The sequence below is a fragment of the Ipomoea triloba genome, chromosome 10 (assembly GCF_003576645.1).
Source record: "Ipomoea triloba cultivar NCNSP0323 chromosome 10, ASM357664v1".
Lineage (NCBI taxonomy): Eukaryota > Viridiplantae > Streptophyta > Magnoliopsida > Solanales > Convolvulaceae > Ipomoea > Ipomoea triloba.
This window is the reverse complement of record NC_044925.1, coordinates 1,496,302-1,522,863: the sequence shown is the minus strand read 5'-3', so window position 1 is coordinate 1,522,863 and position 26,562 is coordinate 1,496,302. Positions and strand designations below refer to the sequence as shown.

At 34.4% G+C, this 26,562-nt stretch overlaps 4 protein-coding genes and 2 long non-coding RNA genes across 6 annotated transcripts; 4 read left to right on the top strand and 2 right to left on the bottom strand.

Moving 5' to 3' along the window:
• On the bottom strand, positions 1–2,221 carry LOC116031613. Its single transcript, XR_004100625.1, has 4 exons — positions 1,609–2,221; positions 1,324–1,501; positions 565–640; positions 1–444 (listed from the first exon to the last, which is right to left on the bottom strand). It is a non-coding gene; the product is annotated as an uncharacterized LOC116031613 (long non-coding RNA).
• Positions 2,222–3,019: 798 nt separating this feature from the next.
• Positions 3,020–4,154, top strand: LOC116032041 (cytosolic sulfotransferase 17-like). The gene has a single exon (XM_031274429.1). The coding sequence runs from the start codon at positions 3,071–3,073 to the stop codon at positions 4,004–4,006; it is 936 nt and encodes a 311-aa protein (XP_031130289.1). The 5' UTR covers positions 3,020–3,070; the 3' UTR covers positions 4,007–4,154.
• Positions 4,155–6,490: 2,336 nt separating this feature from the next.
• On the top strand, positions 6,491–7,591 carry LOC116031909 (cytosolic sulfotransferase 15-like). The gene has a single exon (XM_031274261.1). It carries the CDS (start codon positions 6,527–6,529, stop codon positions 7,274–7,276), a length of 750 nt encoding a protein of 249 aa, XP_031130121.1. The 5' UTR covers positions 6,491–6,526; the 3' UTR covers positions 7,277–7,591.
• Positions 7,592–15,512: 7,921 nt separating this feature from the next.
• On the top strand, positions 15,513–16,607 carry LOC116031469 (cytosolic sulfotransferase 17-like). The gene has a single exon (XM_031273689.1). The coding sequence runs from the start codon at positions 15,537–15,539 to the stop codon at positions 16,410–16,412; it is 876 nt and encodes a 291-aa protein (XP_031129549.1). The 5' UTR covers positions 15,513–15,536; the 3' UTR covers positions 16,413–16,607.
• Positions 16,608–20,328: 3,721 nt separating this feature from the next.
• On the top strand, positions 20,329–21,261 carry LOC116032277 (cytosolic sulfotransferase 17-like). Its single transcript, XM_031274771.1, has one exon. The coding sequence runs from the start codon at positions 20,329–20,331 to the stop codon at positions 21,259–21,261; it is 933 nt and encodes a 310-aa protein (XP_031130631.1).
• Positions 21,262–22,381: 1,120 nt separating this feature from the next.
• LOC116033034 lies at positions 22,382–24,138 on the bottom strand. Its single transcript, XR_004100820.1, has 2 exons — positions 24,008–24,138; positions 22,382–22,768 (listed from the first exon to the last, which is right to left on the bottom strand). It is a non-coding gene; the product is annotated as an uncharacterized LOC116033034 (long non-coding RNA).
• Positions 24,139–26,562: the final 2,424 nt, after the last annotated feature.

The following is a 26,562-nucleotide window of genomic DNA, read 5'->3' as shown; positions in this document are numbered from 1 at the left end:
TACACACAAAGAAAGATTTAATATTTGCAAGACTCAAAAATTGAGTCTTTGGGTCTTTTCTCCCAAATGATTATGTAATTCTGTAGAGTTCTGAAGCTATCTTACTTTTTCCTCAATATGCTCTCCTATTTCCTTCTAACACAAAACACCAAACCAAACCAAACCAGATAGGAGCTACATATCATATCTTAAATCCAAAACCAGTTCTTGCAAGATATCGACTAATAACGATCTAATTAATAGTATGTGGAAAAGGCAATTAAAAGCTACATCTCGCCCACAATTTAGAAGATCTGATCAAGGAGGAGTCGAAGAAAATAGTAAGTACCCATGAAGAGCATAAAAGAAGCAGGCAATGACCTCGTCTCCTTGGCCCAAAATACACCAGATTTCTTAGAATGATATAAGCCAGGATCTATGATTATAGGCCTCGCCCGATGATACCTGCAAAACTTGTACAAGGTATTTCAGAGTTACTAATGTCCACGGTGAGAACAAAAATCCATTTTAACTGCTGAAAATATGTAACGATCACAAAATTCAGTAAATTAGTAATGTGCTCACTCCTTCGAACCAATGTTACTTGTGTGCTCGAGAAAGTTCAGATCCCTAGACAAGTATGAGAAAATGTGCAGTATATCTGGAACAAATAGGGCAAGATTTCTTCATTAATAATACAATAATGGCCTAATAAACTAAGAAATTCTGATATCTTAACTATGGGCGTGGTTATTGCCTTCCACATGAATTATGATTAGTACAAGTAGTAGAGTGACTCGATGCTCAATACTAACTCAGTTGGATCCAAACACCAACATCGCAAAATAGCAAAAAGTTGCCATAACTATATTCTTCTTAAAACAATTGTTACTGTAGCAAATTAAAAACACTATTTAGTAGACATTTCAACAGCTGCATTGCAAATTATGTGCATTAACAAGTGAGTTAGCAGGAAACAAGAGGTTAAACTTGATTTCCTGTCCTTAAGCCTGTGGAATGGAATTACTTGAATTGAAAATTAATCACAAAATAAATAGTCACTTTACTGCAAGCAAAATGACAACCAATGGGAGATTGAAGAAGCATGTCCAAAGAATGAGTGTGGAAAAGCAAAAGGTTAAATCCCACTAGATTATCAAACGTCAATTCGATAAGATCTTAAATCAGAAAACATTTGGCTCACTACCTCCATAAGTCTAGGGCTAAAAAATGATGCTCTCAACTCTGGATCTAAACTCTGCTCAGCAAATTAAATTTTATAGATCTGCCAAAGGAAAAAAGGAAAAAAAGGATGCATGGATATTAAGACTAAAATGGTGATACCTTTCGGTTGAAGATGTGGATGTCTAACTCCATAGCTTTAGATTGAAGATGGCAATGACTTGGTTGAGGATGGAGATCACTTTATCAGTGTACAAATCGGTTGAGGATGGAGATCACTGACTCCGTAGGTTTAGCATTAGCGCGATAGGTTGGGGTAAAAAAGAGTTTGAAGATTTGTCTGTGGAAAGATGGAGGGATTATATATATATATAATATAATCTTATTTCCGACCACCAATGGTGGTCGGAAATCGTCAAATCTGACAAATTAAAAAAGAGTAAATACCCGACGAAGGTCCTCCGACTTTGATGGCACCGCCACTTTTAGTCCTCAACTTTTAAATCTACCCCTAATCCTCTTACTTTTGGTTTCTAACCACTTATGGTCCTTCCGTGAGTCTCGGGGTATTTGTGAACCCCACAGAAAATGACCCCGCACCAACACCGAAATCTAGTCAACCCAACCTTCTTCCGGCAATTCGAGCATCGATTCATTGACTGTTTGTGGTTGTTACTGCACCGGCGCCGCGACCATTCTTCCCTTCAAATTCTCTAACGGTGCTGACGCCATACGTGGCGAACATGGAATCCACCGGAGTATTGGGTTTCGATTGGGAGCCCTTGAGGCAGATGTCCCGGTAGCATTTGGAGCAGTAATTCTACGTCGCGGGGCTTTCGAAAAAGCTGTAATAGTTGGCGCATGGGCGGTGACTTTCGGGTAGTTGTGTTCCTCCGCCATGCTCAGACTTTTAGAAATCCATAGGTCCTTTCCAAAACTAAAATTCAATTCATAGAGGAAATAGTGATGGACTAAGTCTGAAAACATTCTATTTGGAGGGTTGGATCAAATCATCAAATTATGGTGGTTACTGGTTGGGACTTGGGAATGGGTTTCTTCCAGATGCTGATGAGGATGAAGTCCAAAAGTAAAATAACAACCTCAACAATTGTGAAAGAAATTTTCAACCAAAAAAAATAATTGTGAAAGGACAATTCTATCCTTGACATAACAGCCTAATTTAAAGGAAATATCATAAGTGGCTAAAAACCGAAAGTAAGAGGACTATGAATGGTAAATTTAAAAGTTGAGGACTAAAAGTGGCGATGACACCAAAGTCAGAGAACCTCCGCTGGTATTTACTCAATTAAAAAATAATGATCATAACATTTCCGACCACCATTAAGAATGGTCGGAAATACCGACCACATTCCGACCACCCTCTAAGGTGGTCAATAATTTTTTTTTTTTAAACTAATTTACCATCCACTTTTCTGGTTGGTCGGAAAAGTGGACGGAAATATTATTTTTCCAGCAGTGTAACTATTTAAATTTTTAAATTTTTGTTTATATGATTACTTTTTTCCTAAAACTTTATGGAAAATTTTGGTAAAAAAATAAAATAAAGAATATAGTGTAATTACCTTCTTTTCAAATACTTTAAAAAAAAAAAAAAAAGATAATGACATTAGTATTTTGCACAAAATTGTCTATTTTGAATCTACACAATTTTGTTCAAATCATGTCAAATCTACACCATTATTGTTATATCTCTGTTCCTTGGCATGCGAGACAGTGATGTTAGGTAGCTTAGTTTAATTTGGTGGATGGCAGCAGCGCTACACGATAAGGATCACTTGATGTGTTGTCGTCGAATCAGGATAATTTATCTCTCTCTTCAAACCAAAGTACCAAACCACTATAAATATTAAAATAGCTTTGAATTATTAGTCATCAATTAATCTCGATTATGGAGAACAGCAATATTAACTCAGAAGAAGAGAAATGGTGGGGAGACAAACATTTAGAGCTGATCAATGGCTTCTGGTTCATGCCTTTTTTTATCCCCGGAGTTCACCGAGTGCTCGCCGAGTTCAACCCACGTCCCAGCGACGTAATCTTGAGTTCATTTCCTAAAACCGGCACCACATGGCTCAAATCTCTTCTTTACTCCATCATCAATCGCTCCTCTCTTGATTCTCTGGTCAACAACAACCCCCACAACCTCGTACCTTATCTAGAAGTTCAAGTCTACGGAGATCATCATCAAGAATCATCGGAATCATCAACTCACCTGTCGTCCGAGGATACCACTAGACTTTTCAGTACCCATATCCCTTACCAACTGCTTGGCAAAACCTTGGAATCCTCGGGCTGTCGTGTGGTTTATGTTGCCAGGAACCCAAAGGACACCTTAAATTCTCTCTGGCATTTCGTCAATAAGTGGAAGATGGGCGAGGAAGCGCCATGGGAGTTGGAAGACGCCGTGGAGAAATTTCTTCGTGGGACTGTCCCTTACGGACCTTACTACGAGCATGTATTCGGGTACAGAATGGCAAGTTTGAAGAATCCTAGTAAATTCTTCTTTATTACATATGAAGAGTTAAAGGATGATACGAAAAGTCACCTTAAAAGATTGGCTGAGTTTTTAGGTTGCCCTTTTGCCGAGGAGGACGATAAGGAAGTGGAGGAGATAGTTAAATGCTGTAGCATTGAGGTTTTGAAGAATCATGAGGTGAACAAGTCTGAGGATTGTCTTGATTGGTTTCCAACTCCTTATAATTCATTTTTTAGACAAGCAAAGGTGGGTGACCATACAAATTACTTCAGTGATGAGGCTATCAAAAGAATTGATGCATTTACTGAGGAGAAGTTTCACAAATCTGGATTTGTTTATGGGATTTAGTGTCTTTAATTGAATTGGTTTGTGACATATATGTATGATTTAAGAACACCTTTAAATATAAAAATGTATGTATGCATTTCAAGATTATATTGTACTAAATATTGTATTTGTGCTTTATTTCTTCTTCAATTCATGCTTGTTTTCTTCATCAACTTCTAAACTATTTCTCTAGAAATCTCAGGCCAAAGATTTAGGTTTAGCTGAATTACCATAATTTACATCTTCCCAGATACTCTGTTGGGCTGAGACATAGAGGCCTTTAAGATTGGGGATTCAATAATGAGGCTATCAAAAGAATTGATGCATTTACTGAAGAGAAATTTCACAAATCTGAATTTGTTTATGGGATTTAGTGTCTTTAATATAATTGAATTGGTTTGTGACATATATGTAAGATCAGGTACACTGTTAAATAAAAAAATGTATGTATGCATTTCAAGATTATATTGTACTAAATCTTGTATTTGTGCTTTAATTCTTCTTCAACTCATGCTTGTTTTCTCCATCAACTTCTAAACTATTCCCCTAGAAATCGCAGGGGCGGCCGGACAGGCTCCAACCTTTATGCTCCAAAGGTTTAACCTCTGTGTTCAGTTGAGTTATCAAGATTTACATCATTCCACATGCTCTGTTAGATCAGAGCGTGGGGGTCATTGGAATTGGGGATTCAACATTTTCGAAAAGAAATAGAATGGTAGATAAACAACAAAGAAAGAAGATGTTAATTACATAATAATGGAGGAAATTAATTTATGGATGGCCTGCAAAGCTGGAATCCCACTTTATTAGATGATAAATTAAGTTTTAAATAAATAAATGGGTTATCAATTATTAATAATTGTAGGGGCATCGAAAAAATTAAAGAAAAATCCTTCTTGAGCCTTGACAATCGTAAATCGTAATATAGGAACTTCACTTTCTTGTGGAGATGATTTCTTATGAATGTAACATTAGACACTGATCCATCCTCTTACTTAATAGACTGTTAATTCATCCATCATGTTAAATAGGGGTGTAATGAGTTTGGGGCAAAAGATTTTGCCATTCTGGATAAGAAAATCCTACTTAAGATTTTTAAGTGGGCCAATTCAAGATAAGGGACTCAATTATTGCTGTGTATATAATTTTACTCAATTCATATTTCTTTTTATTGGCATGGGGTGGGTTGATGGGCAAATTATTGTGTGAACCATGGTCACTATTGTTGTGTGAATTATAACAAAAAGTATATGTTTAATATACTAAATATATACCCACTGGGGTAGCTCAAGTGGCAAGTGAGCTCTATTTGGTGGGGAGGAATTTCGGGAGAACCTAGGTTCAATTCTCACAAGTGATGATTCTCCCTAGGCCAACTCCCGTGCCTCCCGGAGCGAAGTGGGTGGGCCCCGGACCGTATAATGTACATTTTTAATATATTAAAAGTGCATTATTTTTATACTAAATGTACATTATGTTTCACATATTGAGTGTATGTTGTCAAATGAAACTATAGTTATATTGAAAAGATATTGTAGTTGTGTTGTAATGAAATTACAGTGTATACAAAATGTAACTGAATAACAGATTCACATATTTGAGTGCATATTGTCCAATGAAATCGTAGTTTAATTAGAATTATAATTTAGTAATCTTATACTCCTTCCGTCCCATTTTATGTGTCGGGTTCGGTTAACAAGGCTTGACTTAAATTATTTTTAATCTAATTTTTTTATAATATTAAGTTTAATATTATTATACAAAATTTATATATTTAGAAACTACACTAAAATTTAAATTTAAAAATAAAAAAAAAATACTAAAGAAAATAAACAAAGAAAAAAGTGCTGGTTTGACCAATAAATAGTAAGTAGCTAGGACAGATAAAATGAGACAGAGGAAGTAATAAGAATACAGTGTGAATAAAATAAAATCCAGTAACATGTCTCATGTAATAAGAATATTGTATGTATAATATCGAATGAAACTGTAGTTGAAATAAAATGAAACTGTAGTTGTGTTGAGACTAAATATGTTATAGAAGCAAAGGTAATTACGTGGAAGAGTCGTTTCTTTTTCATTAAAATAAACGACACTATTTTGGACCATGGTCCACAATGCTCTGTAGAATTTGCCCAAAAATTTTGTACCTTCAATTCACACATTCTATAATTACTTAATCGTTTCTGTACATGTAAATAAATAACTTATACTCCGTAATTGCTAGCACATAAAATGATAACTACATATAAAGAAATTGTCAACAGTAGGTACACAATGCCTCAACTATATATAAATACAGAATTTAAAAATTATTTTTGAACCAGAATCTGCAAAATAGACTCTCTTCCATGATATAATTAATTTGCCACCATAACAGCCATGGGTTTTAAATTCTATGAAGTTGTGACCTTAGAGATAACGATCAGATGATGATGTGTTGTTGTCGATTGATGATAATTTATCTCCCTCTTCAAACCAAACCACTATAAATAGTAAAATAACGTTGCATTATTAGTCGAGTAACATATCAATCTCGATATGGAGAACAGCAATACTATCTCAGAAGAAGAGAAATGGTGGGGAGATAAACATTTAGAGCAGATCAATGGCTTCTGGTTCATGCCTCGTTATATCCCCATAATTCACCGAGTGCTAGCCGAGTTCAACCCACGTCCCAGCGACGTAATCTTGAGTTCCTTTCCCAAAACCGGCACCACATGGCTCAAATCTCTTCTTTACTCCATCATCAATCGCTCCTCTCTTCATTCTCTTGTCAACAACAACCCCCACGACCTCGTCCCTTGCCTAGAAGTTCAAGTCTATGGAGACCAAGAATCATCGGACTCACCAACTCACCTGTCGTCCGAGGATACCACTACACTTTTCCATACACATATTCCTTACCAACTGCTAGGCAAAACCTTGGAATCCTCTGGCTGTCGTGTGGTTTATGTTGCCAGGAACCCAAAGGACACCTTAAATTCTTTCTGGCATTTCGCCAATAAGTGGAAGATGGCCGAGGAAGCGCCATGGGAGTTGGAAGAAGCCGTGGAGAAATTTCTTCGTGGGACTGTCCCTTATGGACCTTACTACGAGCATGTGTTGGGGTACAGAATGGCTAGTTTGAAGAATCCTAGTAAAATCTTCTTTATTACTTATGAAGAGTTAAAGGATGATACGAAAACTCACGTTAAAAGATTGGCTGAGTTTTTAGGTTGTCCTTTTGCTGAGGAGGACGATAAGGGAGTAGAGGAGATAGTCAAGTGCTGTAGTTTTGAGGAATCATGAGGTGAACAAGTCTGAGGATTGTCCTGATTGGTTTCCAACTCCTTATAATTCATTTTTTAGACAAGCAAAAGTTGGTGACCATACAAATTACTTCAGTGATGAGGCTATCAAAAGTATAGATGCACTTACTGAGGAGAAATTTCACAAATCTGGTTTTATTTATCGGATTTAGTGTGTTTAATTGAATTAGTTTGTGACATATATATGCAAGAACACTGTTAAATTTAAAAATGTATGTATGCATTTCAAGATTATATTGTACTTAATATTGTATTTGTGCTTTAATTCTTCTTCAATTCATGCTTGTTTTCTCCATCAACTTCTAAACTATTCCCCTAGAAATCTCAAGCCAAAAATCTAGGTTTAGCTGAATTAACATAATTTACATCCTCCCAAATATTCTGTTGAGCCGAGACATAAGAGGCTTTTAAGATCGGGGATTCAACTTTTTTGGAAAGATCGAAATGGAATTCTAGATAAACAAGAGAGAAAGATGTTAATTAAATAATAATGGAGGAAATTAATTAGCCTGCAAAGCTGGGATCCCACTTTATTAGATGATAAATTAATTTTTAAATAAATAAATGAGCTATCAATTATTAATGACTATAGTGGCGTCATGAAAGAAAAATCATGCGTGAGTCTTGACAATCATAATAATATAGGAGTTTCATCTTTTTGTGGGAAGGATTTTGATGTGAACACAAAATACTAGTCTTTTTACTTAATAGATCGTTACCACAATTATTTATTCATTGCGTGCAATCCGATTGATCCCGAGTATAATGACTTTGGGGCAAAAGATTTGGCCTTTCTCGATAAGGAAAATCCTACTTGAGATTTTTAAGTGGGGCCAATTCATATTATTGTCGCCCATGTAATTGAAATTCATATATTTTTTTTAATGGCATGGGTTGTGTTGATGGTGCTGGGTGGGGACCTTCTATTGGAGTTACAAGACAATAGAAGAAATCCCCACCTTTTTTTGTTTTTGAAAACAAGTGACAAGTCCCCCACCTTTTCTGTACTTCAAATTCACTTTTTTTTTCTGAAGAAAGTTTTATTTTACTAGATTTCATTTTGTAAGCATGATTAAAAATGTGTAATGTTTTGCTTAGTACTAAAGTGTCAGGAATTATGTCCAATAAATTTTGATGATGTTAAGTCATATAAAAAGGTAAAACTTCAATTAACGTGTATATTCTTAAGAATTCTTGTGAAAAGTAAAATAAGATTCAAAACAGTTTAGCCCACAGAAATATAATATAAATGGTAAAGATATAACTCATTAGACCTATGTATGACAAAGTTATACTCTAGTAGACAAGGATCGACCGACCTCAAATGCTCAAACACATGAAATTGAGATGCAAGCATCGAAATATTTAAGAATCAGTATATTAGTAGTCATCCGACAGAGCTCTTGAGTAGAAAACTTAAGACATCAGTAGACCAAGTCTGATACAGTAAAATACGAATACCAAGTTAAACCGGAAAATACGATCTCTTATTGCCTCAAGGATCCAAACCCGATTACAAGTCAAGTATGGGCTCAAAGGGCTCGGCAGGTCGGCAGTGGGCTTCCCTATTATCCGAGCTCTCTTTAAGTCTTAGTCTAGAAACGGCCAAAAGATCCTCTCTCTCCTCATAAATGCGCTATTTATAAGAGGGAAAGGCACGGTTGCCGGGCCTCCGGCATGGCGGGAACGTGGCGCGCATGCGCCCGCCTCATTCTCCGCCCAAGCGGGAAAGAGTACATGGCAGCCATTGGCATGCTACGTCGCAGATGAGTCGTCGGGGGTACTGTTTGGCCCGTGATGCCCGACCTCACCACGGTCTTCCCGACCTGCCGTGCTCCCAACCGTAACATCCTCCGACCGGGTCCGGAGTGTATCCGACCGGTCCTGGAGTATATTTACTATCAAAGTCGATCTCTCTAAAGTATTGGAGATCATAGTATCCAGAAGAGGAAATAATTAGGGATGTCAATTCGGCCAATCCATTTAATTTCGAGCTAGCCCATCTCTAGTGGAGAATTGGAAATATTCTCCATCTCCGTCTCCGAGGAGAATTAGGCACGACTTTTCCGTCCCCGATCAACTCGTGTTAAATTAGTGCAATTTTTAATAATAAAAGAAAAAGTAAAAGCCTAAGTCCTAATTTTAAAAATTAAGTCAACTTTCGATGGGACCATGTGTCCCTTACTTTCTTATGGCAGCATGTGTGTCTCTTGTGTTATATGGTCTGTTTGACAGTTCCTAACAGGGTTGATATGTCCATGTCCTGCCGTTATGCTACCGGATTTTCAAGTGCTGACAGGAAGACTTGAGCTATTAGAGGATCCTGCACCTGCATTTCTGTATTTATTATTTCAAATTAAATATTTCATTCTTTAAGTTTGGGCATTAGCTTGAGCCTTTCTTTATTTTATTTGTTTCTATTCTTTAGGCGTGGACCTCTTTTTTTGGGCTTGAGTTCATTCCTTTATTTATTCATTTTGTCTAGTTTGGGCCTCTTCTTTAGGCATAAGTTTGTTTTATGGTCACTTTTGGGCCATTATTATTTGTTAAACATTTTATTTTGCTTGATTAATAAAGTTCTTTTTCTTGAAAAAAAAATACTTTTTTTTTTAGTTTTTTGGTAATTAAATGTAGCATGTAAGTGGTGTAAGTGTGTGTATCAAGTTGAAAAAGACGTTAGGCGCTGATTTTTATTATTTTTTTAGTTTTTTACTTTTTTTTTAATCTTTTGGTAATTAAATGTAGCTTGTAAGTGGTGTAAGAGCATCCTCATCAATGGAGTTATTTCACGGTAACTGAGGAGTTTTTGTAAGTGTGATTAGGAAAGAGAAAAATGGGAGAAGATAAAAAAAAAACAAACAAATCTGATATTAAAAAAAAAAATCAATCAATGCGTCAGGCGCGCTTGACGCGTGCACTGCACGCGCTCGCATGGGCGGCTGCTATGCGCCATACGCGCACAGCAGCCAATGATAATAAATGCATGTCTGCTATTTTACTGTTCCATGAACTTGGTTATAGCAGATGAACCCAAACCTTTCTCTTTCCTCTTCTCTCTCCATCCATGTGGCAAATTTCTGACATTATTCTCTCAAATATGCATTGATAATTGATATATACTATTTTGTACAATAATTCACCCCTTATTTTAGTTGTTTTGTTGCTTATTTTCCTTATCCTAATGAAATTGAGAATTTTTTGTGTGTTATATTATCCCAAGAGTTGAATTATCCACAAGGAGCAGCAAATGAAGAATTTTGGAGCAGTTTGGACAAGTTTTGGAAGAAAAGGAAATTACCAAGAAAGAATAGAAAACAAGAATAAGAATTGGAAAAGAATTGGAAGTTGTCTCATGGGCCAATGTCCATCTATCTCCTATATATTCTACATATTCTCTACAATTTAAGAAGTTCCCTTACAGAGTTCCCAACCCTAGTTAGTTTTAGTTTATTTTTCCCCTTCTCTTTATATTTCCCTAGCATAGTTTAGATTAGTTTTATATTAGATTATTTAATTTCAAGCTTGGAATCTCGGATTGAAGTTGGATTTGTTATTCATCAGTAAAGTTCTCTTATTCCTTTATTTACTTTCTTCTCAGATTTCTTGCTATGTTTATGGTTATTCATTATTGCTTTGTTTTATTTACTTTTATGATGCATGAGTAGTTAGCTTTTGGGTTTGGATTAGGGTTCTATTGCTATTCTTGATGCTAGGTTTATAATTATTGCATAAAGGGATAATTTATTGATCTAGGGTTTTATGTTTGAATTGGATTATATTTTCCTCTTATTGATAATTGATGCGCAACTTTTATCGATTTGTTTTGGAGAGGATTTCATACAAACGAAAGTTGGGTGAAAGACTAAGCCTAACCAATTTCAACCCAATTTTTCCTACTATGAGAATATGGGTAATTTGGGGGCTTATAATGCTTTTGTGTTTAAGGTTATGATTGATGCATCACGAAAGTGGGGCAATCTTAGCCTAATTCTTGTTATTGATTACGAAAGTAGCTGACTTGAATCTTCAGTGCATTGCCAATAAATCCCTTGGTTAATTGTTTTTCCCTAATTTTGAGATTGTTAGAGCATCAAGATTGCAATACCCCTAATCTGACCCATTCTTTTATCATATAGTTTATTCCTTATTTTATTTGCATATGTTATTTTATTCCATTCCTTAATTTTAGTTTACTTGGATTCTAGTGAATTCCAATACTTCAGTGCCTAGAATTTAATAATTCACACAATACGTGCCATAGCCCCAATCATCAGCGGAACGACATTTACACCCTCTTTTTACACTCACAATTATACTCATCAATTGTCCCGGCCGGACCTTACTATGAGGATGTAGTGGGGTACAGAATGGTTAGTTTGAAGAATCCTAGTAAATTCTTCTTTATTACCTATGAAGAGTTAAATGATGATACGAAAACTCATGTTAAAAGATTGGCTGAGTTTTTAGGTTGTCCTTTTGCGGAGGAGGATAAGGAGGAGATAGTCAAATGTTGCAACTTTGGGGTTTTGAGGAATCATGAGGTTAACAAGTCCGAGGATTATACTACTTGGGCTCCAATACCCTATACTTCATTTTTTAGACAAGCAAAAGTGGGTGACTATAGAAATCACTTCAGTGATGATGCTATTAAAAGAATTGATGCACTTACAAAAGAGAAATTTTATAAATCTGGATTTGTTTATGGTATTTAGTGTCTTTAATTTGTTAGTAACATTTGTTGAGGTGGGTTATTGAACAACATTAAAAATAAAATTGTATGCTTTCCAAGAGTTTACTCAATCTTTGTGTTAATTTCATTCTCTAATTTCAATTTAATTAGTAGAGCTTACATAAAGAGTTTTTTTTTTTTTTTTTTTGTAAATTTACAGGGTCTTTCTCCCCGTCCGTTCAACGGTCCGGGGTTCACTCATGTTCGCTCCGAGAGGCACAAGAGATGGCCAAGGGAAATACATAAAGAGTTTATTTGATCTTGATAGTGCTTGGTTAGGACTTTCTGTTGGAGTTAAGGACAACAAATTAGGTCCCAACCTTTTATGTACTTTAATTTTATTTTATCCAATCCAAAAAACTTTGTTAGACCTTCTTCAATAGTGAAGATTTTGGTCTGATTTTTGAGAAGTTTTTATAGGTGTGATTAGAAAAGAAGAAATAAGGGTAGAAGAAAAAATGACCGCACGCGCCTGCCTGGGCGCCAAATCTGTGTCTCATGCATGTGAGGCACAGATATTCTGATTCACAGTGGGTCCCACCGGACGACCAAAATCTCCACTCTTGCAAGAGAAAAAATCATCAAAATCATAAAAAACTACCTCCTAAATTTTTATTATTCCAAAATTCCATTAAAACTCATTAAATGGGGATGACCTTATGCACTTATGCTTTATTTTATTAAATTGAAAGCATAAATTCAAGTAACATTAATTAAGAATTTAATTGATGGGAAAGTAATAATGATTTTTAAATGTGTTGTGTTTTGCTTAATTAGTACGTAAAGTGATAGCTTTGGACGATGAGAACAGATTTCTTCAACATTAACTGGAATAAGTATACATTACATATAATAAACTCATGAGGTAAAAACCATCTACAACTAGGGGACTAGAGTTCGTAGAGACAATCCGCTCAGAACTATCCTAGCAGTACTGTTGTTTGCGTCGGTCATTAGGAACTAAACTCTGATACCATATGAGAACATGTTTCTTCAACTTTAACTGAAATAGGTTACACATTACATATAATAAACTCATGAGGTAGAAACCATCTACAATTAGGGGACTAGAGTCCTAACATGGACTAAGTGGAGACCTAAAGCCACTACAAGAGGCCGGCATGGGTTGTAAATCACTAAATTCTATGAAGTTAAGACCTTAGAGATAAAGGAAATCAATTAATTCTTTATATGTTTTGAATTTTACAAATTACTTTTACTTAGTTTTTAAATCTATTCCAAAATAGTTATTATTTAGTACATGGGAAATGATCATATAAACTCTCAAGCTATATAAGAAAAATAATTAAAATTTGAAGGGGGTGTATTCAATCACGACTTTCATGAACTTTTAAATACTTTTAAAGTGATGGATTTTAATTGACTTTTGTAGAGTTTTTGTAAACTTTCCTAGAATCTTTTAAACTTTTATAAAATTTGTAAGAGTTTATAAATATCCATAGAATAAACATTTATAGATTTTTAAAAACTTTTTCATATTAAAAAGTTTACAAAAGTCATTAAAACTCTAAATTGAATACACCCTCACAAACATTCCATAACTTCTATTAATATATTATCTATAAATTAGTGCATTGTAGAGATTAAAAAAAAAATATTGATGTCACAAAAATAGAGTATATTATTCATAAACAAAATATAATCAATTTTTATAAATATAACCAATAAAAATATTTCTTGAACTAATGAAACAACTAATGCTGAGTAATAAACATACAATTATATAAAATTATAAACATATTAATTAACTAAAATTTAAAATTTATAAATTTTAAAAAATTTGCTGCGCAGCAAATATTTTTGCTGCACAGCAGCAATAAATTACTGCTGCTGTTCCATAAATCTGCTACGAACAGCAGCCAGCTGCTGTTGTTCGCAACAGATTCTTGTTGCTGCGATCGCAGCAGATTCTTGTTGCTGCGATCGCAGCAATTTTTTTAGCTGCGATCGCAGCAATTATTTTGTTGTGATGACAACAAAAAATTTGCTTGAATATAAAAATATATATATATATTTGTGAAAGATTTGATACGTACCATAAAATTGATGGAAAATTTGCCTAGTTTAGATAGAGGAAAAGAAGTTTGCAGAGAATATTGAAAAGTTTGGGGTTGGAGGGTTGGATTTCATCTATTTATATTAATGAAGAGAAAGTCTATAGAAATCCTATTCTGATAGAGTTTGTGAAAGTTAGTAACTTTTTGAATACCAGTAGACTTTTAATAACTCTATAAAAGTCTGAATCGAATACATGTATACATCTAAAGAGTTTTGAAAAGTTTTAATTGAATACAGGTATACTTTTAAAGAGTTTATAAAAGTCTTAATTGAATACCACCAAACTTTTAAAGTTGATAAAAGTATTTAAAAGTTCATGAAAATCGTGATTGAATACACCCCCTTAAATTTTAAAAAGTTATAATTAAATGTATCAACTCGACAACTTATGTGTTCTACGGATTTAAATCGGTAAATTCTGACATGATAGCTTATGTAGTTATGCATGTGTCCTAACTTGGATAAAATTGACTAGCCATGTATGCATATTAAAAATAAAAAAGAATAAAATAAAATACATTTATACATACATACACATTCATGCTGAGTAACATGTAGGAGCAATTTATATCATGGACCATGGACCAAATAGCATTATGGATCTTGTATCTAAACAACGAGGTGCATATTCATACTCGTAATGTACAGAATTTCATAAAGCAAGAAACAAAAAATCACAACACAAAATACATACATATGTTATATATTTACTTATTTTTCAAATATGATTTAAGTACATAATTTTTGTTCATAAGCACATAATTTCACAATATAAAGACACATAAATTAATAAGATAATACAGAATTACAAATTTGTTTCAGGTACAAAATTCATACACTTAGATACAGAATTTTATAACACAAGATACAAAAACTCACATACATACAAATACACTAGGGTTCACAGTGCACTTTGAACCATGGTGATACGCATGAAAGGGAAGAATCAATTGGTGACTTATTTAGGGGATAACTTGAAAAGAAAGGGGAGATGATTGAATGTAGACTAGCCGGAGAAAATTATGTATGATCATTACCTTGTATAATTAATATAATTTTAGTATGTTAATTATTATATGTATTAGTAGCTCAGTATAAACAGGTCCATTGTATATGAAAATTAAAAAAATCACTCAAAAAAATATATTGTTATTATTCATGTTCTTCTTAATTATTTTTTCGAATTTTCACAAGGTCGAAGTGTGAAAGGTTCCTTCAGTTTGCGTACTAAATTTCAATACGGAACACATGGTCCATGGCATGTGAGACAGTGATGTTAGGTAGCTTAGTCTAATTTGGTGGATGGCAGCTGCGCTAATCGATAAGGATCGCATGATGTGTTGTCGTCGATTGAGGATAATTTATCTCTCTCTTCAAACCAAACCACTATAAATAGTAAAATAGCTTTGCATTATTAGTCATCAATCTCGATATGGAGAACAGCAATATCTCATCAGAAGAAGAGAAATGGTGGGGAGATAAACATTTAGAGCAGATCAATGGCTTCTGGTTCATGCCTTTTCTTATCCCCAGAATTCACCGAGTGCTAGCCGAGTTCAACCCACATCCCAGCGATGTAATCTTGGGTTCGTATCCTAAAACCGGCACCACATGGCTCAAATCTCTTCTTTACTCAATCATCAATCGCTCCTCCCTTGATTCTCTAGTCAAAAACAACCCCCACGACCTCATACCTTACCTAGAAGTTCAAGTCTATGGAGATCAAGAATCATCGGAATCATCAATTCACCTATCGTCAGAGGACACCACTAGACTTTTCCATACACATATTCCTTACCAACTGCTAGGCAAAACCTTGGAATCCTCGGGCTGTCGTGTGGTTTATGTTGCCAGGAACCCAAAGGACACCTTAAATTCTCTCTGGCATTTCGCCAATAAGTGGAAGATGGCCGAGGAAGCGCCATGGGAGTTGGAAGAAGCCGTGGAGAAATTTCTTCGTGGGATTGTGCCTGCCGGACCTTACTACGAGCATGTATTGGGGTACAGAACGGCTAGTTTGATGAATCCTAGTAAATTCTTCTTTATTACTTATGAAGAGTTAAAGGATGATACGAAAAGTCACCTTAAAAGATTGGCTGAGTTTTTAGGTTGTCCTTTTGCCGAGGAGGACGATAAGGGAGTGGAGGAGATAGTCAAGTGTTGTAGCTTTGAGGTTTTGAAGAATCATGAGGTGAACAAGTCGGAGGATTGTCCTGATTGGTTTCCAGCTCCTTATAATTCGTTTTTTAGACAAGCAAAAGTGGGTGACCATACAAATTACTTCAGTGATAGGCTATCAAAAGTATAGATGCACTTACTGAGGAGAAATTTCACAAATCTGGTTTTATTTATGGGATTTAGTGTGTTTAATTGAATTAGTTTGTGACAAATATATGCAAGAACACTGTTAAATTTAAAAATGTATGTATGCATTTCAAGATTATATTGTACTTAATATTGTATTTGTGCTTTAATTCTTCTTCAATTCATGCTTGTTTTTCTCCATGAACTTCTAAACTATTTTCCCATATGCTCTGTTTTGTATATAAACAACAGAGAGAAGATGTTAATTACACAAGGCTCGAACTCACCCCTCTCATCTAAGAGTACAATTGGGTGCCACTAGATCACAATGTGATGATAAATTAATTTTCAAATAAATAAATGAGCTATCAATTACTAATGACTGTAGTGGAGTCGCAAAAGAAAAATCATGCTTGAGCCTTGACAGTCATAATATAGGAGTTTCATTTTCTTGTAAGGTAGTTCTTTATGAATACCAAATATTTGTCCTCTTACTTAATAGATAGCTATGTCTCCCTGTTAAACTGGAGTGTAATGACTTTGGGGCAAAAGATATTGCCTTTCTGGATAAGGAAAATCCTACTTGAGATTTTTAAGTGGGGCCAATTCAAGATAAGGGAATCAATTATTGACTTAAGGGCATGGGTTGTGTTGATGGTACTGGGTGGGACCTTCTACTGGAGTTACAAGACAATAGAAGAAATCCCCCACCTTTTTTGTTTTTTGAAAACAAGTCCCCCACCTTCTCTGTACTTCAAATTCACTTTTGTTTTTAACTTTTTTTTTTTCTGAAGAAAGTTTTATTGTACTATATTTCATTTTGTAAGCATTATTAAAAGTGTGTTATGTTTTGCTTAGTACTAAAGTGTTAAAGAATTATGTCTAATAATAAATTTTGATGATATTAAGTCATATAGAAACGGTATAACTCCAATTAACTTAGCTTGTAGCTTTTTATTCTTAAGAATTCTTGCGAAAAGTAAAATAGGACTCAAATCAGTTTAGCATGAAATATAAATGGCAAAGATGTAACTCATTAGACTTATGTATAGCAGAGTTATGCTCTAGTAGAACTAGGACCGACAGACCTCAAACACATGCAATTGAGATGCAAGCATCAAAATATCTAAGAATGAGTATACTATAATAGTCATCCGACAAAGCTCTTGAGTAGAAAACTTAAGACATCAGTAGACTAAGTCAATCTCTCAAAATATCTAAGAATCAGTATACTATAGTTGTCATCCGACAAAGCTCTTGAGTAGAAAACTTAAGACACCAGTAGATCGCAAAAATACTATGGACCATGGTTCAAAATGGTGTCGTTTCTTTTAATGAAAAAAAAATGGCACTTGTTCGCACTGTTATGTGTAAAGTAACAGCTCTATTTGTGTAACATATTCAGTTTCATTTTATATACGACACTGCAGTTTCCTTTCAACACATGTAACTAATTATAACAGTTTCATTTCAATATAACTACACTTTCATTCGACATTATACAATCAAATATGTGAAACTATTATTCAGTTTCATTTTATATACACTATAGTTTCATTACAACATAACTACAGTATCATTTCGATATAAATACAGTTTCATTCGACAATATACACTCAAATATGTGAAACTGTTATTCATTTTCATTTTATATACATTGCAGTTTCCTTTCAACACAACTACAGTATCATTTCGATATAACTACAGTTTCATTCAACATTATACACTCAAATATGTGAAACTGTTATTCAGTTTCATTTTATATACACAACAGTTTCCTTTTAACACAACTATAGTATCATTTTGATATAACTACAATTTCATTGGGCAATACACACTCAAATATGTGAAACTGTTATTCAGTTTCATTTTATATACATTGCAGTTTCCTTTCAACACAAGTATATTTTCATTTTGATATAACTACAGTTTCATTTGATAATATAAAAATAAATGTGAGGCAGTATCATTTGAGATAAACTGTAGTTTCATTTACGGAGCTCCGTTAAGTTGTAACTGCAGCAGTTTCTTTACTTAAAGAAACGGTGTCGTTTTTAGACCATGGTCCACAAAACTTTGTGGACAATGGTCCACGATATAACGACTGGCAGTAGACAAAGTCAATCTCTCAAAAGAATTGGAGATCGAAGTATCCAGTAGTAGAAGACATAGTTAGGGATGACGATCCGGCTAACCCATTTAATTCCGAGTTAGCCCATCTCCTATGGGGAATTGAAAATATTCTTCATCCTCATCCCTGGGGAGAATTAGGCGGGTATGGGGCTTTCCTTTCCCCGATCAACTCATAATAAAAGTGTACTATTAAATTAGTGCAATTTTTAATAATAATAAATAAAAAAAGTATGTAAAAACCTAAGTCCTAATTTTAAAAATTTAGCTAACTTTTGATAAGAGACTGTGTCTCTTACTTTCTTTATGGCAACCAATGTGCCTCATGTGTTATATGGTCCTTGTTCCTAACAGGATTGATATGTCCATGTTCTACCGTTATGTTATCAAATTTTCAAGTGATGACCGGACGATTTAGGCTTATTAGAGAATCTTGCACCTGCATTTATGCATTTATTATTTCAAATATTTCATTCTTTAGGTTTGGGCCTTGGTTGGCTTTAGCCTTTCTTTATTTTATTTGTTTCCATTCTTTAGGCGTGGGCCTTTTTTTTTTTGAGTTTGCGTTCATTCCTTTATTTATTTATGCATTTTGTCCAGGTGACTTTTGGGCGATCATTTGTAAAAATATTTATTTTGCTTGATTAATAAAGTTTTTTCTGAAAAAAATACTTAAGTGTGTGTGTGTGTGTGTATATATATATATATATATATATATATATATATATATAGAGAGAGAGAGAGAGAGAGAGAGGAAACTGATCAAATGAGAACACGTACCCATGAGAGAAATAAGATCCCATCGCAACTGTCAATCTAGATAGATTAATTAACTTATTAGAAACACTTTTTAAAAAATGTGGTGGCATTTTTATAAATAATTTGAGGTGCAAATAACAGTTTCATAGAGTACACCTAAATGCAAATAAAATGTATTAAAAACACAACAATATAATGTACACCAATCAACAATATTACTTGTACCAAACGTTATCATTAAGTGCATCGATCATTATGAAAAGGTAAATTATTTGCACTATTAAGTGTAAATGGTTGTTCTTTTAAATGATTTTACTTGCACATTTGCATCTGTTACTTACACTTTTAACACATATTACTTGCACTCAAAGCTCAAGTTATTTACAAAAATGTCGCCGGTTGATTTTTTTTTTTTTAAATTGTCATCCCTACTCTTGCAAGCTTTCCATGCTTTTTTGTTTTGTTTTTTTTTTCTTTTGTTTTAATTGGAATATAATTGTGAGTATGTAAAGAAAATAGTGAAATAATTGTAAATTTGATTATATGGAAGTTGGTGATAAGGATGGACCTTTTTTGTGTTTGACCATGAGATGTCCTGTGCTGGCCAGATTATTTTTTTCATACAAGGGGTGGTTCAAATTCTTGACCTTTTTAAATGAACAAGTGTACACGGTCATTAAAGTCAACCAAACTTTTTTTTAAATGTTTAATATTGTGCAGTGTAAACTAACAAAAAGTAATCTAGAAATTGATTATTAATCACTTCACCCATGCAAAATGAGTGACATATATGCATAATAAATGGGATAAGAAAATTAAGGTACGAGATAGATGAAAGTGTGAAACCACCAAAAAGACAACCATCGATCTTTTCGCGTTCACTGCACATTAATTCATCGAACCAGAGAAACATTCGTTAATTCATCTTATCATCCATCTATACTATATATACCACCATGCTCTTCTCATCCATCTTTTTAATTTCATCATCCATATTGTCTGAAATATAATATATAATTTTTATCAGCATTATGCAGCTTAATAAGTCCGAAAACGAAGCCCAACCATCATCCTTCTTGATCAAACAAACAAAATTGGGAGATGAAACCCTCGACCAAATCAACGGCTTCTGGTTCCTCCCCGAACATGTCTCCGGCGTTAAACGTGTCCTCAACGAGTTCGAACCTCGTCAAGACGATGTAATCTTAGCTTCTCTACCGAAAACCTGCACGACCTGGCTCAAATCTCTGGTCTACTCCATCGTCAACCGGTCATCTCTTGGCTCCCTAGAACATAGTCCCCACGACCTCGTTCCCTTCCTGGAACTTCAAGTGTACAAGGAAAAGGAATCACCGAAAAGGTTAGAAAATAATAATGCCCAGTTTGGTAATGGTAGGAGGATTTTCGGCACGCATATTCCCTATCAAATGTTAGGGACAACCCTAGAAACCTCGGATTGTCGGGTGGTTTATGTGACGAGGAATCCGAAAGATACCTTGAATTGGATGTGGCATTTCGAGAATGAGCAGAAGAAGGACGAGGAAGAGGCGTGGCCGTTGGAAGAGGCGGTCGGGAACTTCTGCAAGGGGATTTTCCCTTTCGGGCCTTACTACGAGCATGTGTTGGGGTACAAGAATGCGAGTTTGAAAAACCGTGGGAAAGTTTTGTTTATTACGTACGAGGAGCTCGCGAAGGACACGGAAACACATGTCAAAAGATTGGCTGAGTTTTTGGGGTGTGGATTTGGAGGTGAAGAGAATGAGAAGGTGGCGGAGATCGTGAAAAGTTGCAGCTTTGAAGTTTTGAGCAATCATGTAATGAATAAATCCGAGGATCCTTGTTCGGATTCTAGACAGGCCACAAGTGGTGACTACAAGAATTACTTGAACCCTCAAGCCATTGGGCGCGTTAATTCTCTCACTAGGGAGAAATTTCATACCTATGGGTTTATGTATGGTATTTAGGGTATTTGGGTAGGCAATAGTTATACCATAGACCAGAACTCATATTATACTGTGATTTGTGAATCTTGATATAAAAATTTTGTACCTTTAGTTAACATTATGTACTTACAGTTAACCGTGTACATGTAAATAAATAAGGGATTAATTGAACTTTTCGTTTCTAAGTTATAAGGTAATTGTAGAATTCGTTCATGAGCGTTGGTGATGCTCACTTTTTATCCCTAAGTTATTATTGGTGTTGCACTTTTCGTCCTTTCGTGCTCACTTTTCGTCCCTAAGTTATACTAAAATTGCAAATTTCATCCCTAATTTTTTTTATTAGTAAATGGACGGAAAGTGCAACATCAATGATAACTTAGGGACGAAAACTGAGTATTACCAACAGTTATGGATGAATTCTACAATTACCCAAATAACTTAGGGATGAAAAGTAAAAATTTTCTAACAAATAATTTGATAATTGCTGACACATAATATGATAGTTACATGTACAGGAATTGTCAATTACAGATACAGAATGTGTCAACTACATACAGATACATAATAATTGCTGACACATAATATGATAGCTATAGGCACAAAAACGGTAAACTATAGTTACAAAATGTGTAATACAGAATCTAAATGTTATTTTTAAAACACAGTCTACAATGTAAGGTAGACTCTAGTTCATGGTATAATTTGCCTTGGTCAGGGAAGTAAACTTGTTCAGTTATTTTAATTTTGAATTAGCATAGGTTGCCAAGTACCTTGTGTTCAGATGGCAAGTAGTGACTTCCCCTATATGGGATGTCATGAGTTTGAACCTTAGTCAAGCACTAGATAAACAAGTTAGTCAAAGGACCATAGTTAGAATTAACTCTATTTTTTATTTATGGTCCACACAATAATGATTGTAGATATCCTTATGGGTGAAATTATTCGAATTATATATTATTATTTTTCTTTTCACTAGGTATTAAGCGCCGACTTGAAGAGTCGAGTCCAATATTCTATTATTGAAGTAGTATAGCATTGACTGTTAGACAAGTATAAAAAAATTAAATAAAATTGCATATCGAGTATTAATTATAACTTTTGGCGTAATAGTAACCCTTTAATTTGATCATGAGACAATGTCTAATAGAAAAATAATAGCCTTGTACTTGCAACGTGAAACACAAACACAGCCAATGGGTCACCAAAGTGAGACACTATAGAGATATAGATTTAGTATTCATACTATCAAATTTCAATCAACAGATTATTGAGTCAACCAGAATACGCATACATATATAGAGACTTAATTACCTCATTTGATTTTGCCCACTACTTCAATTCCAACCCATATTTATTTAATCTTTAGTTATTAATAATTTATTTGAGTAACTGGAATCTGGGAAAGAAAATGATTTAGTATGGGAGATCCATGCTTCTAGTGATCTGCGTCATGGCTGCTTCAAACTCGCTACACTTCCAGGGGGCTGGACGGATCCATCATGAGGCGGGGTGTACACATAATAGTCAACTGGAGGACAGATCGATAACCACATGAAAAATAAAATGAAAAAAAAAATAATAATAAAGTCAGATCGTGCATTCTCAATATATATAAAGGAAGTTGGCCCTATTTTTTTTTTTTTGAAAGAAAGTTGGCCCTATTTAGTCTAAAACAATACAATTTTTTTCAAAATAATGCAGTTTTAGTCAAAACTTATACATGAAAACTTTAGCATATATTTATTTACAAAAGAGTAAGATACAAATTAAAGCCCCTCTTAAAATTTTTCTTCTTATTTTTTTTACCTAGAGTGGCACTATCTAATTGGTTACTCTAATGTTAATTTAAAAATCGGTGAGCTCTGTCAATTTATGATACTCAATGATTACAAGTCATGTAATAGAAAAAATTTGGAGATGAAAATAGCATTTTCATTTCCAAATATATCTCTGCATCTTTTATTTAATATTTACATATTTTATTAATAGATTTCTCCCAAAATTAAACCATGCGGCTCTTTTCCATGATCAAGGATCATGGTATAGAGATCAAGCAGTTTCACCATATGATGTCACCGTGTAATCGTGTACGATTCGTATTTGATTAATAAATAGATTATTTTTCTAATACAGATGGGTTGGTCAATTCATGGTAATCAATGAATAAAAATAGAAAAAATTGTAATTTATGCATCTCTATAATGAGTCAATGTTGAATTATTAATATGTAAAACGGCACCATTTTAAACCTCAAGTCTGTGACAGTAGAGGCAATACATGTACTGTTTTGAAAATTAAGGGACAACATACATTTATACCTCTAATAATTCAGGAGTCACATTGATAATTGGTATATTATGGAGAGGCATAAATTAAAATTTTTCCTAAAAAATAATTTTATTACCACGTCAAATGGGAAAGAAAATTTTGGTGAAAATTTCTTTTTCCCGGTATGCATGTTTTACAATGAAAGTTGTACCTGTGTACAAAAATATCATCTTGTTTTTCATTTAAATATAAATATCATCTGCCCATGATTTTACAATTAGCAAACGAGATTTATTTTCATTTTTCATAGAAATATGCAATCATTCCCCAATATAATATAATTTTCAGAATAAAAGAGACAAAATAAATGAGAGCATTTCAATGAAAGAAAAGGGGCAAAGGAAATTATCTAAGTATACAAAGTATATGTGTGTGTGTGTGTATTTTGCAATAAAATAACTAAATACAAAGTTTAGAATAACGAGTACAGTAAGCTCACATTGATCATCTGAAAGGGCGAGAGTAAGAAGAATGGTGATAGAGATGAGGAAAATGGAAAGCATCTGCATCGCAGAGAAACCCTTACTCTTTCCCATTTTTAAATTAGTTTGTTGAGACTTAATTACCCACTTTAATGAAGTACTCTCTGCCTATCCTATATTTATATTACAATTTATGTTTGACTTTTCGTGTGTGATCCTCATTAAGGTTTTAGTTATTGACTTATTGGTACGTTTTCTTAGTTATATTCATGTCATAAATTTGGAAAATCTTAAGCCACGTTATTTCCGCAAATTATATCGTGGACCGTGGTCCACAATGCATTGTGGACCGCACATCAAAACGACATCGTTTTGATTAATGAAAACAGACTGATGAATTCGCATCACTCACTTTCAGTTCATATACAGTGCAGTTACATTTCAACACAACTTCATTTACATTTCAACACAACTGCAGTTACATTTTGATATAACTACAATTTCATTCGATAATATAAAAACACAAATGTGAAACTGTTATTCAGTATCAGTTCATATACACTGCAGTTACATTTCAACATAACTACAGTTACATTTCGATATATATAACTACAATTTCATTCGATAATATAAAAACAGAAATGTGAAACTGTTATTCAGTATCAGTTCATATACACTGCAGTTACATTTCAACATAACTACAGTTACATTTCGATATATATAACTACAATTTCATTCGATAATATAAAAACAGAAATGTGAAACTGTTATTCAGTATCAGTTCATATACACTGCAGTTACATTTCAACATAACTACAGTTACATTTCGATATATATAACTACAATTTCATTCGATAATATAAAAACAGAAATGTGAAACTGTTATTCAGTATCAGTTCATATACACTGCAGTTACATTTCAACACAACTACATTTACATTTCGATATAACTACAGTTTCATTCGATAATATAAAACACAAATGTGAAACTGTTATTCAGTATCAGTTCATATACACTGCAGTTACATTTCAACATAACTACAGTTACATTTCGATATATATAACTACAATTTCATTCGATAATATCAAAACAAATGTAAGGCAGTATCTTTTGAGATGAACTATAGTGTCAATTACAGGCTCCGTCTCCCACTTACTGAAACGACGTCGTTTTGAGACCACGGTCCACAATGCATTGTGGACCGCGGTCCACGACATAAGAACTGCGTTATTTCAGTACTTATCACAAGACATATTAAATTAGTTAGATAGGATTTTACCTCTTAATATTCACTTACATGATTATATATATATATGATGGATTTAATTAATCCGGGGTGGCCAGAATTAGTAATCCCAATAAGATTAAGGACTAGACAAGGTAAGGATTAACAAGGAATGTTGTAATGGTTGGACAATTAGGGTATATCACATAGATAATATTGCATGTATTAATAAGAGATAATGCTATTATAGCAGTGAGAATAGTGTAATAACAAGACAAGTATGTTTTTAGGACAAGATGTGTAGGCTTCCCATCAACAAGACACAATGGAGTGATTTTATAATATAAATCGGCCCTAAATACCTCGGAGAAGATGGTGGGGAGTTACAACCGCCTTGGACCGCAACAAACACCGCAAGGCTCGGACTAACGCGAAGACCCTTCACTCGGCCAAGCACGGGGCTCGACCGAGTGCCGACCTCGGCTGGGGAGGTCCGCCTTGGCCGACCCCGTGGGGAGGTTCGCCTTGGCCGACCATGCGAGAAAGTCCGCTTTGGCCGACCTTATGGCCAAGCGCGGAGTTTAGCTTGGCCATCCTGGTCGGCCGGGTCCGGTCTTGGTACTCTGAACTTGGTTCGCTCCCTATTATCTCGCTCCGGGTCCATTTGTAATTATTCCATCAATATAGAATTCAGTTCGCATGCGGTAGACATCCTCAAGTGCGATTGTGTGGTTAAATGAAAACCATTGATCTTGTCAAGGCCAACGTCCAGGATTAACAACGTTTTAAAAAAAAAAAAAAGCAGTGCCAATTTGGTCATTATCCATATGGGGCAAACTTAAGGTGCGTCGTGTTTGTGCTTTAGGTGCGTGTAGTTGGGAACTTAAGGTGCATAAGTTTTGTGCTTAAAGTGCGTAGGGTTTGTGTCTAAGGTGCGTATGTCTTGTGCTTAAGGTGCGTGGTTTTTCCTTCTTAATTGAACCGCATGACCGCATCTGAGACATCTTTTGTGCCTAAACTCGTCCATATATATACATATTCCTTCCCTTAGAACTGTACTTGAGAGTTTCCTACCTCATACGGCTCAGCAGTCAACTCTTTTGGTGTCACGTTTTCATCTCGGATGCACACAGCCTAGATTGTGTGCACTCAGCCCAACATGAGTGCACACAGTTTAAGGTGTGTGCATTCGTAAAGTAGACTGTGTGCACTCACGTTGTGTCTCACCGTCTCACGGGAAGGTGTTGTCTCACATGAAGTCAACCATATATATATATATATATATATATATATATATATATATATATATATATATATATATATATATATATATATTATTCGATTGA